The 16,811-nt window shown below is 39.0% G+C and overlaps 1 protein-coding gene across 2 annotated transcripts in view; it reads right to left on the bottom strand.

Annotated features, from left to right (window-relative positions):
• Positions 1-16,811, bottom strand: part of mef2d (myocyte enhancer factor 2d) — a 270,090-nt gene that overhangs the window by 84,885 nt on the left and 168,394 nt on the right. For both annotated transcript variants that reach the window (XM_055163740.1, XM_055163741.1), the window contains exon 5: positions 2,729-2,863. In XM_055163740.1, the coding sequence (XP_055019715.1) occupies positions 2,729-2,863 (135 nt within the window). The remainder of the gene's footprint in view (positions 1-2,728; positions 2,864-16,811) is intronic.

The raw sequence follows: 16,811 nt of genomic DNA, 5'->3' as shown, positions 1-16,811 counted from the left end.
TTTCCCGTGGTTCAGTACAGTTTGTCTACGTCTAACATCTACAGTTAAAAGATGGCGGTCGCATTTGCCTCAGCAACATTCGAGACCAATTCCGTTCCATCTCTGTGATTTGTTACCTGCAAATTCAACGTCTATATTTTCACAGTATGCAATGATTATCGGCGAGCATGATTAAATCTGGTTGCTATGCCGACTCGAGTGAACATGGGACCTAGTTAGCGCTCGTCTGGCAGTGTTATTTCTGCGCTGTATTCTGCTTCGCCTGTTAGCATATCTGGCCTGACCTGCAGACGTGTAACAAAGTGGAGGTAGGTTTACGTGCTGTGATAATGCCTAGGTGTTTAATTAAAATCACTGTATGCCTGTAGATCTTTTACTTATTTCATTTCAAGGTTATAATCAGTGTAAAGGATATTGTTGTGTTATACATTAAAAGTGAATGTTACCAGCTGTCAGTACCACAGCTTTTAAAGTTAGACATGGTGGGTATACGTCGAATAAGTGTGACAAACTAGGCATGTTGTATCCACTATGAAAAACCTGTTAACTTGCACTGTGTAACTTTTCGGTTGGGGGTCCGTCACCTGCTTTTTTCTATGGATGTGTCATTGCTTTGCCTGGAATGTTGCACAGTATGACATTAAACAGCACTGCCTTACATTTATTCAATTACAGGTGGTTTTAGAGCTCAAAAATACCTAGAAAAGCAGGCATTGTGACTGTGAGCGGGGTTGCCTCTCCACAGATCTGACCTGCAACTTTCCATTCCAGACAAAGCAATAACATCTCCATAAAGAAAAGCATTTGATGGACCCTCCACCAGAAAAATTACACAATGCACCTTTAAACAAAAGCAGGATGGAAAAAAATATTGATAAAATATAAAAATGTATATTTTGGGAGGTGAAATAAGATTTCATAGCGTACAATGGTCAACAACAATTAAACATTTTTCCTTTTTTTTTTGTTTTTAGACATTTCAGCATTCATTTGGACAATAGGTTAATTAAATCTTTTGTACTGATTATACTTTTGCTTCTTATGCACAGACCTCTATAAGTTTCATACCTTGACAGTTGTGACGTATCTCCTCAGCTGAATTTGGTGCTGTCTTACTTGGAGCAATAGGATGAAAGCGTCATCTGCAGTCCTACTTCTTCAGAACTAGTGTGAGAAAGTTGGTAAGCCCCCTCATCCCAATTTACAATCTGGTTTCCGGATCTTTTATTGACCTCCCTGATTCAACGATGGTACTTGTTGCTCTCTGTGCCTATGATCTTAAAGTTGTCCCAATCTATGATATTCAGATTTACAAATTAATTCTGATATTACAGACTTAAGTTGTAAATCTGTTTAAATGAGCTGAGCAGACACATCACAGAAACACCATGTGAGTGCAGCTGAAATTGTCAAGGTATGAAACAGGTCTGAACATAAGAATCTACAGTATAATATATTTTAACATTTTAATAATGAATACAATGTCTTTTGACAAAAAATATTTTTACTTTAAGTTAAGATTTGGTCCAAAAAAAAAAAAAAAAAAATCGTTTTATTCTGCCTTAGTTTTAGTATACAAAAATGTCTTGCTAATTCAGTCGACCAAATCCATAATCCATAAAATATATATTTTTTTTAAATTTTAACTCTGATAAACTGTATGTCATTGCTTTATGGGACATGGGCAGGCGGCTTCCTTGAATGTTGAGTTTGTTTATGATCTGGATGGAGATCAGGGATTGAAAAGTAGAACTTCCACTCATTCATGTTTAGTTTTTATTATTCAACTAAAGGCCGCCACACACTGCACACTGTACTATCAGAACAGAAATAAGTCTCTGTTTGGTGAAAGATGACAGACTTTGATTTTTGAAAGCTGATTAGTAAGTATATTTCTTTTCATAAACCAAAAAAACAAAACCAAAAAACAGTCAAACAATAGAATGTATATAACAAAACAACTATACACCCCAAGGCACAGGTTTTGCACCTCTCCTCTTTCATCCAATCAGGAGTGAAAACACTGCACACACACTGCATGCTCATGATGGGTTGGTGGCAGGCAGGTAAAAAAAGCACACAATATAGCTTTTTGTAGCCATAGCCTCCTGTTACTAAACTCCAAGCTAGTTCTTTCACCCAAGCGAACTCTAACTAAAGCTAAATGGTGAGTCTTACTAACCCTCTGCGCTACCATCGGCCCAGCACCGCACACATGACCGATCAGTGAAGGATTGTGGGTAATGTGGATAGTGAATGGCATGGATGAAGGTCAGAGAGGGTGACGAGATGGTATAGATGGTACAGCCAGGTGCTCTGTGAGTTTTCAGGCCACTTTTCGAAAACACCACCGGACGACCTTTTGGGGGGTCGACCTGTCAGCATCAGCATTAGCTTTAGCAGCGGGGGGGGAGCGTACCAACATGTGGAGGGAGCGGGGAAGGAGGAGGTAGTAGGAATACACAGAGTTGGCGGTACTCACTGACAGCCTATAGTTCTGCATCATTTTATCAAATTCCTCATCAATCTTTTTGTATTTCTCCTCAGTGCGGGGGGTGAGAGAGAAGGGTTCTTCCGGGTCTGGGCTCTCAGAATCCCGGTGCTCTTTCTTGTTCAGAGCCTTAGTTACCGACAGAAAAGAAAAGAAAGAGGGATAGAAGAGATAGAAGAGGAGAAGAGAGAAGACAAGAGAGAATAGGTTAGCTAGCTGATCAGAATTGGTACTCACGCCGTAGCGCTTGAAGAGGCTGTCCAGGTCGTCGGTCTTGCGGTACTTCTCCTCAGTCAGGGGGCTTTGGTCGATGGAGTCGTCCCCGTCCGGCTCAGGACTGTTGCAGCCGTTAAAGCCTTTCTTTCGCAATGTCTACAGTGGTCAGAGGTGGAGAAGGAGGGGGGAGTATATACATGTGTTATATATATATGTGTACAAAGACAGTCAAAAGTGCACATGTTACACTTGGGAGAGGTAGAAAGTCGTGTTAATGTTGTTTTCTGAACCATGTTATAATGTTTCCTCATCACAAACATACCTGGAGTTATGTTTCGTTTCATCAACACACAAATCTTCTCTAAAAATGAAAACACCCTGTTCCACCTTGTCATAACATAATAAAGTAAGTGCTCCACTGTTTTTTAAACTCTGTGCACCTTTACTAGAATCACTTGGCTTCATCATCAGCTCTGTAACTGGCAATCTCTACTGAGCTAAAATTAAAAGGTAGACTTAGACAAACTTTATTGATCCACAAGGGAAATTATTTGGACACAGTGGCTCACACATCACAATGAACAAAGAGTAAAAAATGTAAATCGTAATAATACATTCTAAATAAGTTGGCAAAAAGATAACAAAAGACTGGTGTCAGATAAGATATAATGATATAAATGTATATGTACGGGCCTAAATAAAATAATTATCTGTTACATAAGGGTGAGTTGTTGTACAGTTGTAGGGAGTATTATCTGTTACATAAGGGTGAGTTGTTGGACAGTTGTAGGGAGTATTATCTGTTACATAAGGGTGAGTTGTTGGACAGTTGTAGGGAGTATTATCTGTTTCATAAGGGTGAGTTGTTGGACAGTTGTAGGGAGTATTATCTGTTACATAAGGGTGAGTTGTTGGACAGTTGTAGGGAGTATTATCTGTTACATAAGGGTGAGTTGTTGTACAGTTGTAGGGAGTATTATCTGTTACATAAGGGTGAGTTGTTGGACAGTTGTAGGGAGTATTATCTGTTTCATAAGGGTGAGTTGTTGTACAGTTGTAGGGAGTATTATCTGTTACATAAGGGTGAGTTGTTGGACAGTTGTAGGGAGTATTATCTGTTACATAAGTGAGTTGTTGGAGTTACATGTTGTAGGACAGTTGTAGGGAGTATTGTCTGTTATAAGGGTGAGTTGTTGGACAGTGTATTTGTTACATAAGGGTGAGTTGTTGGACAGTTGTAGGGAGTATTATCTGTTACATAAGGTGAGTTGTTGTACAGTTGTAGGGAGTATTATCTGTTATTGTTGTTGACAGTTGTAGGGAGTATTATCTGTTCATAAGGGTGAGTTGTTGTACAGTTGTAGGGAGTATTATCTGTTACATAAGGGTGAGTTGTTGGACAGTTGTAGGGAGTATTATCTGTTTCATAAGGGTGAGTTGTTGTACAGTTTGTAGGGAGTATTATCTGTTACATAAGGGTGAGTTGTTGGACAGTTGTAGGGAGTATTATCTGTTACATAAGTGAGTTGTACAGTTGTAGGGAGTATTATCTGTTACATAAGGGTGAGTTGTTGGACAGTTGTAGGGAGTATTATCTGTTTCATAAGGGTGAGTTGTTGGACAGTTGTAGGGAGTATTTGTTACATAAGGGTGAGTTGTTGACAGTTGTAGGGAGTATTATCTGTTACATAAGGGTGAGTTGTTGGACAGTTGTAGGGAGTATTATCTGTTACATAAGGGTGAGTTGTTGTACAGTTGTAGTATTGTCTGTTGCATAAGGTGAGTTGTACAGTTGTAGGGAGTATTTGTTACATAAGTGAGTTGTTGGACAGTTGTAGGGAGTATATCTGTTACATAAGGGTGAGTTGTTGGACAGTTGTAGGGAGTATTATCTGTTACATAAAGGTGAGTTATTGTATAGCTGTAGGGAGTATTATCAGTTTCATAAGAGTGAGTTGTTGAACAGTTGTAGGGAGTATTATATGAATGTAGTCCTGAATCTCTCACTGTTAGAGGGGAGCTGTAGGAGCCTGTTGGAAAATGAGCTCCTCTTTCCCTCTATAGTCTAGTGCAGCGATTGAGCAGGTAGCCATTAACCTGAAAACTACTACTTCATGACATCACAAGGTGGAACAGAGCATTTTGAGCTTTGGAGATGTAGACAGACTAATAATAAAGAATTACTGAAATATGTGTGAATAAAACAAAACACAACTCCAGGTCTGTTTTTAACAAGATAACAACATTATAACATGGCTAATGGATCCTAAAATCAATGTTATGATTAAAGATCCGGCCAATATTTACATTTTTTAGCACAGTCAGAACCAGAGATTGACAAATTTTAGAACCTCTGACATAGTGCACCTTAATATGTTTAGGGATGACAGCAATAATATGTGTTCAAACTGAAAAAAAAAAAAGAAGTATACAGTGTCTGTATAGTAAATGCAGAAAATTGTGAGTACGTATACATATATAGCTCTACAATTAATACTCTTAATGAACAAATGTAAGAATGTAAATGAATCTTACAAGGATCATAATGCAAATCTAATATTGATCTGTCTCTTTTTCTGGCTTTTTCATACTCTATTTAAGGCGGTAACTATTGAATACTGTGTTAACTCATCATGTCATTAATTATATCACTCTGCAGGCATAAAAACAAAACTAAAATGTAATACAGATGCTATCAGATTCTTTCACACATGCTCCAAAGACACAAAAACTGTCAGCTTGGGAAATTATGTACCTTATGTAACTGGCTCCATCGAAAAAACAAAATGGTTAAATGTTGTAATTTAATTGGATACACATTTTCTAACTTTCTCTTTACTAATTACACACAACTTCAGGAATTTTTATGAACTTTACTCCAATCACATCCTTCAAACTGTTGGCATCCTTCAGGTTTTTTCCCCCCAAACTTTTGTTGCCCCAGTAGACATATCCTCCTGAGACCCGGCCCATTCATTTGTGTCCTTTATAGTGGACATTGAGCTAACCATTTTATTTTTTTATGTTTTGAGATAGACTCTTAATGGGGGGGACGAGGTTCCTCTGTCTAAATAGGGCTGTACAGGATAGGGCTGGGTACTATCTTGTCCAGGATAATAAAAAAAAAAAAAAAAACTCAACAGGAGTTAGTTTGTGGCTGCACTATGAGGGAAAAAAAAATTTAAGAAAATAAACGAGAGTCTAAAAACTTTTTTAGGCGACTGTAGAGGTTTGGCAGAGATATTTCTTCATCAAGAAAGTTGTTTTTATTAAGTTAACACCAAAATGTCCCGGCGTCCATTACAGAGACATGTTACAAAATGATAAATAAAAATAAAATGAACAAAATCTAAATGCTAAAATGTTCATTTATTCATTCATTTATTTTAAATCACAAAAAATATATATTGCAATACACATTTTTCTTTGGGTCCGAGGAGGATATATAGAATAAACAGCTAAGTTCAAAATAAGTTCCCTGTGTTCTGGCAGCATCAAATTTGAAAGCATTTTATTTTCAGCTAATCAGGAAGTGCACATCAGCATCTTAGTTGTTGTTAGCTTTAATGTGGCGGCAAAACTCCGCTCTGGTCTCTGAAAGTTGTGAACAGCTCTTATAAACTCATCACGGTGGATAATTAGAACGCTCTGAATGCGTAAAGTAAGTGAGGAATAAATTTGGACTTTTCAAAGATGCTAAAAATCAGGTACGTTGCCTTTAATTACCATAACTATGTTCATCTCCATCAACACATCAAAACAAAACAAAACATCTCACAGAAGTCACAGCGTAGCACGACCCTGGTAGGAACCTATGCTGTGCGCTCCCTTGGGCAAAAATGTGAGGAAAAATGTCTATTCTCTTTTAATGCGGGATCTATTTGTCAGGTCAATGTTTGTACCACGGGCCGCCCACGTGAACAGCTACTTATTACCACAGAGCCCACACACGCTCACACATGCTAACCCAGCAGGTGCACCCGGAACCACCATTGGAAAGACTGAAGGAAAATACTGTGAGCATCCAGCCTGGAAAAAGCACAGAGCGGCCAAATGATTCCATGCACTTGGTCTGTTGGTTTTAAGGATCAAGCCATATAATAGCCAAACATCACAGTGAGTGTTGCCGTGGATGCCACAGCTCCAAAAAAGTACAACTAAAACGAATAAACTTTAATAAATCTTCACCATGCCTTCAAATTAACCAAAAACAAAACATAGCAGCACAGAAAAATATAATTCAGCCTATTTCAGCATCAATATGGACTATTATGTTTGTGAACAACATGGAGAAGGTGAGTTTGTGGACCAGGAAGATGATCTAAATGTCTTTTCTCTCAACTTTATGTAACTAAAGTTTGATTCTTTTGGGCTTGTTCCTCTGTTGTGACGCTTCCACCAATAAGATTCAAAGAGTGGTTATGACGCTCCTGGTTTTCCAATCACTTTCAGCGAGAGCCGTTCCAGATTAATAAAGTGCAGAACTAATTTCGGTGACACACATATTAATCTGGCGTGAGACAGGTTATGGTGGATAGTAACTGTGGTAAATATTGATCATATTTTACATCAGTTAAGAGGCAGTTTGTGAAGGAAACAAGAACTTGGAAAATACAGGAAGTAGCAAATTTTTCTAATGAAATCCCACTACTTTAGTCACCAACTGTCATCAAATCCATCCAAAATGCACAGACAAAGGCATTTTTCTAACTGTGTAAACACTCATTTAACAAAGTGAAGATGTCGTCATTTATGTTATTAGTTTCTTTTTTCAGACCAAGGTTTTTTTTTTCATATCTGACAGTTTGGACTGCTCACTAACGGTCTTCCTCAGAGTGGTCCTGTGATGTTGCTGTGACGTGTCCTGTCAGCTGATTTTTACAAGTTTTGGCGCTGTCATCCTACCTCTACCTCCAGCGCCATCTGCAGTCCGACTTCCTCAGGACAGTATCCCAGGTGTGTGAGTGTAAAAAAGCCCCTCGTCCCAGTTTATAGTCCCATGGGCATGTTTCCAGTGCCCACGGGTTTCCAGTGAGCAGCTGAAACTGTCAGGTATGAAAACAAACTCTTGGTCTGAAAAAAGAACCTAATAACATAAATTATCGGCAGACCAAATGAACCTCATTGTACTATGTTGTCATTTATTTGTATGAATCATAACTATTGTGTAATTTAGTTTTGGCCCTTGTTAGTATTACTGTTGCTAGGTAACATGCGTCTATGTATGTCATATCTGTTGCCCATTTCCAACAGGGGTGTAAAATAATCTTCACCAGAATTACAAAATTAGAAAAGACTAGAAACATTTCTAGCAAAATCTTAAATCTAATGATGTTATCTATGTTTTAGAGAAATTAGTAGTCTAACCTGTTATGTGCACTTGAAGGGTGATGGAGGGTCCGTCACCCGCTTGTTTCTATGGTTATGTCATTGCTCTGCCTGGAATGTTCCACAGTGTGACATTAAACAGCTCTGCCTTACACTGATTGAACTGTGGTGGTTTTATAGCTCAAAAATATCTAGAAAAACAGGGATTCTGACTGTAAGTGGGGTCACCTCTCCACAGAGCTGACCTGTAAGTTGGTCTGGTTTGGTCTCCGTGAAAATAAAAGGGTTTAACACCATTCTGTGAAACATTCCAAACAAAGCAATAGAAACACATTTGACTGACCTTCGACCAGAAAGGTTACACAATGCACCTTTAAATGTCAAAAGAACTGTACTTCATCATGACAAATAGTAACATGATTATATATATATTTTTTTATCTGGGTGTCAAAAGAAAGTGTGATGTTTCTTCTCACAACAACTGTAACACTAAAATGTGAAATAGTGACATCGCTAATCCAAAGCCACCGCGCTGCAGTGTACCTCCACACGGGCTGATCAGCGGGGTTAGGAGGTGCTGCGAAGGCTATCGTCACGGTAACAAAAAGGCTACAAAGCCAGTGAGAAGGGAGAGCGAGAGAGGGAGAAAGAAGGTCTTATTTTGAGAGGATTCTGCTAAACAAGATTTGGCGTTAAGTAGCTTTGCCCAGTGGACTCTTGACCGTGCAGCCAGCCACAGCAGCAAAAGGGTGCTCGATACCAGAGGCACTTTGGAGAGGGGGAGTGTGAGATCAGAGGTGCACACAGGAAATAGTGGTTTGAATTTTAAACATCGCTGGACATTGTTGAGTAAGCTTGTGCTGTTGTGGATCTGATGCTTGAATGCTCTGAAAATGTCAGTTTTCATCCACCCCCTATCTCCACCCACATACTTGAACTTAGATGCGATGATTACAAAAGGACTCAGAGTTATACACATTGACATTCTTTAACATTAAAAACACGTAAATGAAGATATAATGCTTGGTCTTGAGTCATGCCAATTTGAAGGGTTGTTTTTTGTTTTTGTTTTTTTGCAGTTTTGAACAGGAAGTCATATTTTAATTTCTATGACCAAGGCATTTTAATCACGACTGCAGAAAAAGTAAAAGTTCTTCTAATTTAAACCTGGAGTTGTGTTTGTTTCATTCACGTATGTCTGAGTAATCCTTTATTATTAGTATGTCTACATCTGTAAAGCTCAAAATTGAACAAATCCAGGTATGTTTTTGATGAGGAAACAACATTATAACACCAAACAAGTACCAAAAAAGGCACAATATGTCTTTTGTAAGTAATTTGAAACACTTTATTGACCAGATAAGACATTCTATCCTGCTCAAATGATCTGTATCCACTCTCCTCCTCTCTCTCCTCTTGTGTCTCTCTTTCTCTCTCTCTGTGGTCAACCGCATGTACTGACTTTGTGAAGGGGTGACTTTGCCTAACTGGAGCAAAACTGGGTCAGAGTGATCACAGGCGCTCCATGCAGAGAGGCTCCAGAGCAGGTGTAGAGCCACATTAGGGAACAGAGTAGTGTTTTTGAACCTTTTCCTCCCCTCGCTCACGTGCACCCGCTCCACCTGCTCTATAATGTATGTGTGCCGTCGACTGGGGCGCGAATCAAGCCCCAAAAAGAGTACATAATGACTGCTAAACTAACACGCCAGGATGATTCAACTCCCTGCAATTCTACAAGATGTAATGTGTGAAAAAGTAGGGCCCTGAGGGGATGTGACAGAGTTAGGGGAGAATTCTTAATAATGCAGTTTAAAGAACACATATTATATGTTCTTGTGACTTTAAGTCTTTTTTAAACATGATTTTAGTCATTTTGGGATTAGGACTTTTTTCACTGAGGGTCGCATATTGAAACATATTTGAACCGGAAGGTCACAGGTCGGTGGCCACTAGATCGCGTCTTCCAGAATGGTGCAGTTAACATAGTTTTGACAGAGCTACTCTGTCTTTAATAATGTTTGAAACACAATGTCGTGGTCTGTATCACAATGCAAGAAGATGTTACTGCCCTTACCAACGAAGAACTATTTAGATCAGCTGTAAAAGTACTGCCTATTATCCTTTGGGCCAATTCAGCAGGAGGCTTGAGGGCCAGCAAAATTTGGTCTTAGGAAATTTGGCCACGGGGCCATAGTTTGTACATTCCTTCATTAGGAAATGCGAATGCTATGCTACCAGACATGCATCCGTCATGAACTGACCACAGTCCAGTGATGGTTTATGGGCTACAAAATTGCATAGGTGAAATGAGGATTTTTACCTGTGAAGCAATAAAACTGGCGAAATGCAAATGGCTCATTTTTGAGTGCACAGAGAGCACTTTTTGAGGAGAAGACAGCATTAAAACATGGTTAAAAGCTCGGCTCAGCTGAGATGTGCCCTTTAAAAGGTCTTATATTAAGCTTATATATATTAGTGATATATTAGTATTAAATTAGTGTGTGTCTTTATTTGAGTAACCTAGAAATTAGGGCTGTCCCTTTGGGAGGTTAAAACGTTTGTTTCCACTGTGTGAGGTCATCAAGTGGTCATTCAAAACAACCAAAAAGTCTCTTTCACATTTCTAAAGTTCATACATTTTTACAATCAGCTGAACTGATAGCTGAGCTAAATAATTATGATATGCTTCAACATCTGTGGACCATAACTTCAGATACATCATTAATAAACAGTAAATCTCCCATAGAGTTACAGGCCCCTACACTCCATCTGAAAATATGACATCAAATTGTAGAATGTGAGCACAACTTATTGAATTTTTGTGGTTTAGACCGACTATGCTTTTATGGTCAGCAGCGGTCCTCTTCGTCATGCTGTTTACGAGTCAGTGCTGTGATCTGCTCTGAGCTTAATGCAATTTTCAACGCCCAAGAGGTGCAGTGTGCAACCGACCACACGCTTCGGCTTTGTGGGTCTGTTCAGAGAAAGCAGTAATTCAGAGATATACTGTGTACAAGTGGTGACCTACAAATGCAAGCGTGAAGTACATTAAAGGCCCATAATACGCTATTTTGTGATCTGTGTTATAATGTTGTTTCCTCATCCAAAACGTATCTGTTCTGTTTTGTTTCATTCACACATGTTTAACACATAAACCCTGCACATTTAGGCTGAATTCATGTCTTAAACAGAAAATACTCTACCACTTCATGATATCACGGGGTGGAACAGAGCATTTTGAGCTTTGGAGATGCGGACAGACATGTGCGAATGAAACAAAACTCAACTCAAGATCTGTTTTTGAGGAGGTAACAACATTATAACATGACTTCAAGCTCACAAGAGTCAATTTAATATAGAACTGGAAAGAGAAAGAAAACAATACAAAAGTGACAAAAGCTGTGGGTGATGGAGGGATGTAAAGGGAGGAGGGGTTGATGGAGAAGTGGAAAGACAGTGTTGACAATGCTGGCGTGACATCTGGTTTGAACACATACACGGAAAGGCTACGGGGCTGTATGGATGTTCTGTCGGCTAGAAGTCTATTTAATGTGGTTAGTGTCTTGAGATCTGAAATGGGTTATGAAAATGGACAATCAAATTTGCAACTAGAAAACTGGAAGCACTAGATCAAAACCTTGCCTAGACCAGGACTAAAACAGAACCAAATCAGGTCTTCAGCAGGACTAAACCAGGATTGTATCAGGACCAAAACAAAATGCTGACATTATTAGTTAACAGAACTGTGATTCAGAGTTTACACATTAAAACACAATAGAGTTTTGGGTGAAATTTTGATTTGAGAATTTCTAACGCATCTTTTGACTGACACCTAGAAATGAGCTAATTCTGCCAATTTATTCCAACAATCGACCCTGAAATTTTACACACACATCTACCCGATAATCGAGTTAGACAATTATGAAGTTTGGTGGTCTAAGATGAAAGGATACAAATTCAAATAGTCAAAAAGTTTTGGGAGAAATTCTGAGGTGAGAATTCTAATGTAAGACGTCAATCCAGTCACTGCCACTTGTAACGTTTTGATTGACACCGTAGACGTTTGTTAATTTAGTCAATTTATTCCAACAATCAACACCCCAAAGTTTCACACAACCTGCCTGAGTCCATAACGAAATCGTGACTTGCTTAGATCTGGACCAAACCGGATTCTTCAGCGGAACTAAACCCGAGATAGAACCAGGACCAAACTGTGTGAACTGTGTGAAGTGTTGTACCACCAAAAGAAAAATGGTAATAAAAATAAAATTAACCTGAAGTGCAGATAAAAGGTTAAAGGTCCTATATTACGCAAAATTGACTCTTATGAGCTTTAAACCATGTTAGAATGTTGTTACATCCTCAAAAACATACTTACAACATACAAATGAATGTTGTCTTTGTGTCCTTGGGCAAGACACTTAACTCACCTCACCGTCAGTGTGTGTATGTGAATGAGTGTGTGGTTCCTTCGTGTGTCTTGAACGTAGAAAAGTGCTGTACAAAAATGTGACCATTTAACATTTAATAGTTACTAGTTAACATAATAAGTATTCAGATTTGACAAAAAAATCAGTTTGACAATTTTGACAAAGTTTAGTGGTCTCCAAATTAAAACACAATAGAGTTTTTTGAATCAAGAATTTCTAACTAAGATGTCACTGCCATTTGTAATACTTTAATTGACACTTAGAAATAAGATAATTTTGTCAGTTGACTTCAACAATCCATCCTGAAATTTCACACACTCCTACCCAATAGTCCAGAATTAAACTGTGATTTACTTAGACCTGGACCAAATTAAATCCGGAGCCAGGTTAGATGACTTATTTCACTAAAACAGTAACAGTTATACCGTATAACAGTGATTATAATTCAGATCTGATAAAAAAAAAAAAAGAGTTTTACTGTTTTGTTTTGTTTGTTTGTTTTTTTTTTCTTATAAAACTGAAATGTGAAAGTATAGGTTGTTGAAGTATTGACTGACACTGAGAAATTAGCAGATTTTGTCAATTTACCCAAACAATCTGCACAATCCACACACACACACACACCTGCCCAATAGTCCTTATAATTCAGATCTGACCAAACTTTTTTTAATGAAATTTGAACATGAAAGGATACAAATTAAAACATTTGGGTGAAATTCTGAATCAGAAATTTCTAAGTATGACGTCAATCCAGTCACTGCCATTTGTAATACTATGACTGACACCTAGAAATAAGATCATTTCGTCAGTTTACTCCAACAATCAACCCTGAAGTTTCACACCCCCACATGCACGTGCGCACACACACTCCTGGCCAGTAGTCCAAAATGAAATTGTGACTTGCTTAAACCTGGACCGAACCAGAATTAAACCCTGACCAAGTTTAGACTACTTATTTCATTAAAACAGTACCAGTTATATAATAGTAATTATAATTCAGATTTGACTATTCTTTTAATGAAATTTGAACATGAAAGGAGACAAATTAAAACATTTTGGGTGAAATTTTCAATCGAGAATTTCCAAGTCTGTTGTCAGTCTAGTCACAGCCATTTTGTAATACTTTGACTGACAACTAGAAATTAGCTAATTTCGTCAATTTACTCCAACAATCCACCCAGAAAATTTCACACTCACATACACAGAGTCCAAAATTAAATTGTGACAGGCGATCTCTGTCCTCTTCTTTTGCCTGCCTGTTCCTCTGACAAGAACAGTTGTAAATTTGGAACATAACTCTATAGCTCCATACGCTCCTGTGCATGGCTCATCATTATGGGGAGACGTTAGTTTGACAGGGACTAGGTAGCGAGCGAACTGTCTTCCAATTACTTTCACTCAGACTGCATGTTTCGCAGACTTCACAGGCCTGGCGCGGTACCATAACAAATATTTAGCGAGTTTTTACACGGAAAACATAGGCACATTTCCATGGTTTGCTTTTAGCGTTTTGGGTTGTGTTGCGTCTCATTTGAAGCTAACGTGTTTGGAACATTTTGTGAACTGGCGAAGTTACAGTAAAGAGAGAGGAACGAGGAGAGAGGAGTTGAGCTCTGTCAGATGCTTTGGGTAAAGGATGGAGATGGAGGGCGCCGGTGAGCAGAGGTGGTAGTAGTTACAGTCAAAGTTGTACAGTAAAGTTGTGAGTAAAGAGTAAAATACAGTTACTTCAATGTAATATTAATCAAGTAGAAGTACAAAGTAGTGGTTTAAGAGTAACTAAAAATAAATAAACAAAATAAGTAACTAAAAATATTGTGGGATATTCAAGCAAGAGTAAGTGTCTAGGTGTAGTATCTGATTTAAATTTTTGAAGAAGATATAAAAAGAGAAAAGTATTAAGTAATGTGAAAAACCTGGTATTTTTCAAGGATGGACAAAAAATGAGAAAACTAAATCATATCTGAGGAATTACTCCTTCAAGACAGAAACACAAATGTTCAATCAATGTTCATTTCATACTGTCAGCATGAAGTTTTTGTCACTTCTAGACTTACTCACAGTGGGAAGAGGAACCAAAACTTGTATTCAAGTAAGTGTACTGCTACACAAAAAATATTGTGTCTGAAGAAGCTGCTCTAATAAAAGTAACTGAGCACTACCCTCCGTGGTGGCAAAAGAAGAATTATTATTTTTTGTACTGTAAACTGTAAACAAGTAGGGTGTTAGTTTCAGAGTAGTTTCAGTGTAGTTAGCTCCTCCCTTCACACAGATGTAAGGCAAGGCTTGGATGAGCTGCAAAACGTATTCGACCAAATAAACTTTTGTCCAGTTGCCAAATTGAATTTCTTCTTTTGTCATGGATTCTACCTGGACAACCGAGGGATTATGCACGTACCCTCCTTGGTAAAAGTAAAACAATGATCAAAATAATAATATGTAAATGCGTATAGTTTGAGGGTAGCTTTTTCAGAGTATAACGTTGATCAGGGGTCTCCAACCTGTAGCTCTCCACCCCCTTCTAGTAGCTCGCCAACTATGTTATTAGGTTCTTTTTTTCAGACCTAGAGTGTTATTTCATACCTGACAGTTTCGACTGCTCACTAGCGTCTTCCTCAGAGTGGTCACGTGATGTTGCTGTGACGTGTCCAGTCACGGTAGGAAGACAGCGCCAAAACCTGTTTAAATCAGCTGACTGGACACGTCACAGCAACATCACGTGACCACTCTGAGGAAGACGCTAGTGAGCAGTCGAAACTGTCAGGTATGAAATAACACTCTAGGTCTGAAAAAAATAACCTAATAACATAGAATATTGGAAGACCAAATGAATCTCATTGGACTACTAGCTCGCCAACTGATTTCTGAATTATATGTACTGTGCTGAATAAGTACAATTTGATTAATTAAATGCTTATTACCATTGTACATGTATCATTTTGATGCCTAACTTTGCACACTAAATGGATAATGGTTTATGCTTTATAGGCATCTAACTATACCTCATCCACTTTTTCCGGCAGAAGATTGGTTAGTCAAGGTGGTGACGGGGGCAAGATACCGTGCCAGCGAAAGTGAGGACTGGGCCGCGACACTGTATAGTTTTGCGAGGATTCAGGTGGTTTGGAGGGACGTAGTCAAGGCGGGGGGCAATTGTTGTCCAGCCGGCCGGCCTAACTATAAAGCGCCACAGGAAACACTGTCATCTAACTTGCCGTGGTTCTTATATATGCTCAATTTCTTGTGACCGTGAAAACTAGTAGCTCTCTGGCATTTTCGTTTTGTAAAAGTAGCTCACTGGAAGGAGAAAGGTTGAACACACCTGGTGTAGAGGTTAAAAACTGATAAAAGTATTGATCTATGTTATAACGTTGTTTCCTTCACACATGTTTAACACACAAACTCTGCATATTTAAACTGAGTTCTTGTCTTAAATACAACACAAACACTCTGTACCAACTTATGATGTCATGTGGTAATACAGGAAGTGCTCCTCTGTGTTTTTAAACTCTATACACCTTCACTTGAATCATTTGGATTATTTCAGATCTGGAATTGCCAATTTCTACTGAACTAAAGGTAAATGGTAGCCTGAAAACTAAGATAGAACAGAGCATTTTGAGTGTTTTTAGAAGTAAACAGACTAATAATAAAGGGTTACTCAAACAAAAAATCACAAGAATCCACTTTGCATAATATAGGACCTTTAAGATGCAAGATTAAATTAGCCCTAACTGAACATTTTCCGTTGGTCGGTTGTGAAAAGTCTCAAGTTTGAAACATTTCTCAACTACATCAATGCTAACTTTGTGCCATTGTCCAAACCTCGCATCACTCGCTCTCTGCACCAGTAATGAGTAGCCTATACGCGGTGCCATGTTTTTGTAGTCCGGTGCCCATCCTGTCCTCCGCCAGTCCCGCCATCTGTCCACCTGTCCGCCTCTCCTCCCTCCCTCCTCCCTCCCTCTCTCCATCTCTCCATCCCTCCATCCCTGCTCTATTGTGTTGCCAGGGTAGGATTCACCCTGCCGTGCGCCGCGGAGTCCTGTGACTGGCTGAGGGCTCCTCCTAGGTCCCGCCCCCTCTCATCACTTCTTCCCCCCTCCCCCTTTTCCTCCCACGCCGCCCACTCTCTCTCTCTCTCTCTCTCTCTCTCTCTCTCTTTCCTCTCGTCTTCTCCGCTTCTGTCGTTTTTTCCAAAGTGCAAAGTCTGGTGCCGGGTCCTTCCTCATCTTTCACAGGAGTCCTAATACGCATCTGTTCCGAGCTGCGGTGTCTGTGTTTCTTTGATAACCCGTGCACCGTTTCTCCTCGTCCTCCCGTGACCCCGTCCCGTGATTTAAATT

This window comes from Boleophthalmus pectinirostris, unplaced genomic scaffold (genome assembly GCF_026225935.1).
Source record: "Boleophthalmus pectinirostris isolate CB_2022bp ecotype Guang Dong unplaced genomic scaffold, ASM2622593v1 HiC_scaffold_6, whole genome shotgun sequence".
In the NCBI taxonomy this organism is placed as follows: domain Eukaryota; kingdom Metazoa; phylum Chordata; class Actinopteri; order Gobiiformes; family Gobiidae; genus Boleophthalmus; species Boleophthalmus pectinirostris.
This window is presented reverse-complemented; position numbering and strand designations above follow the sequence as displayed.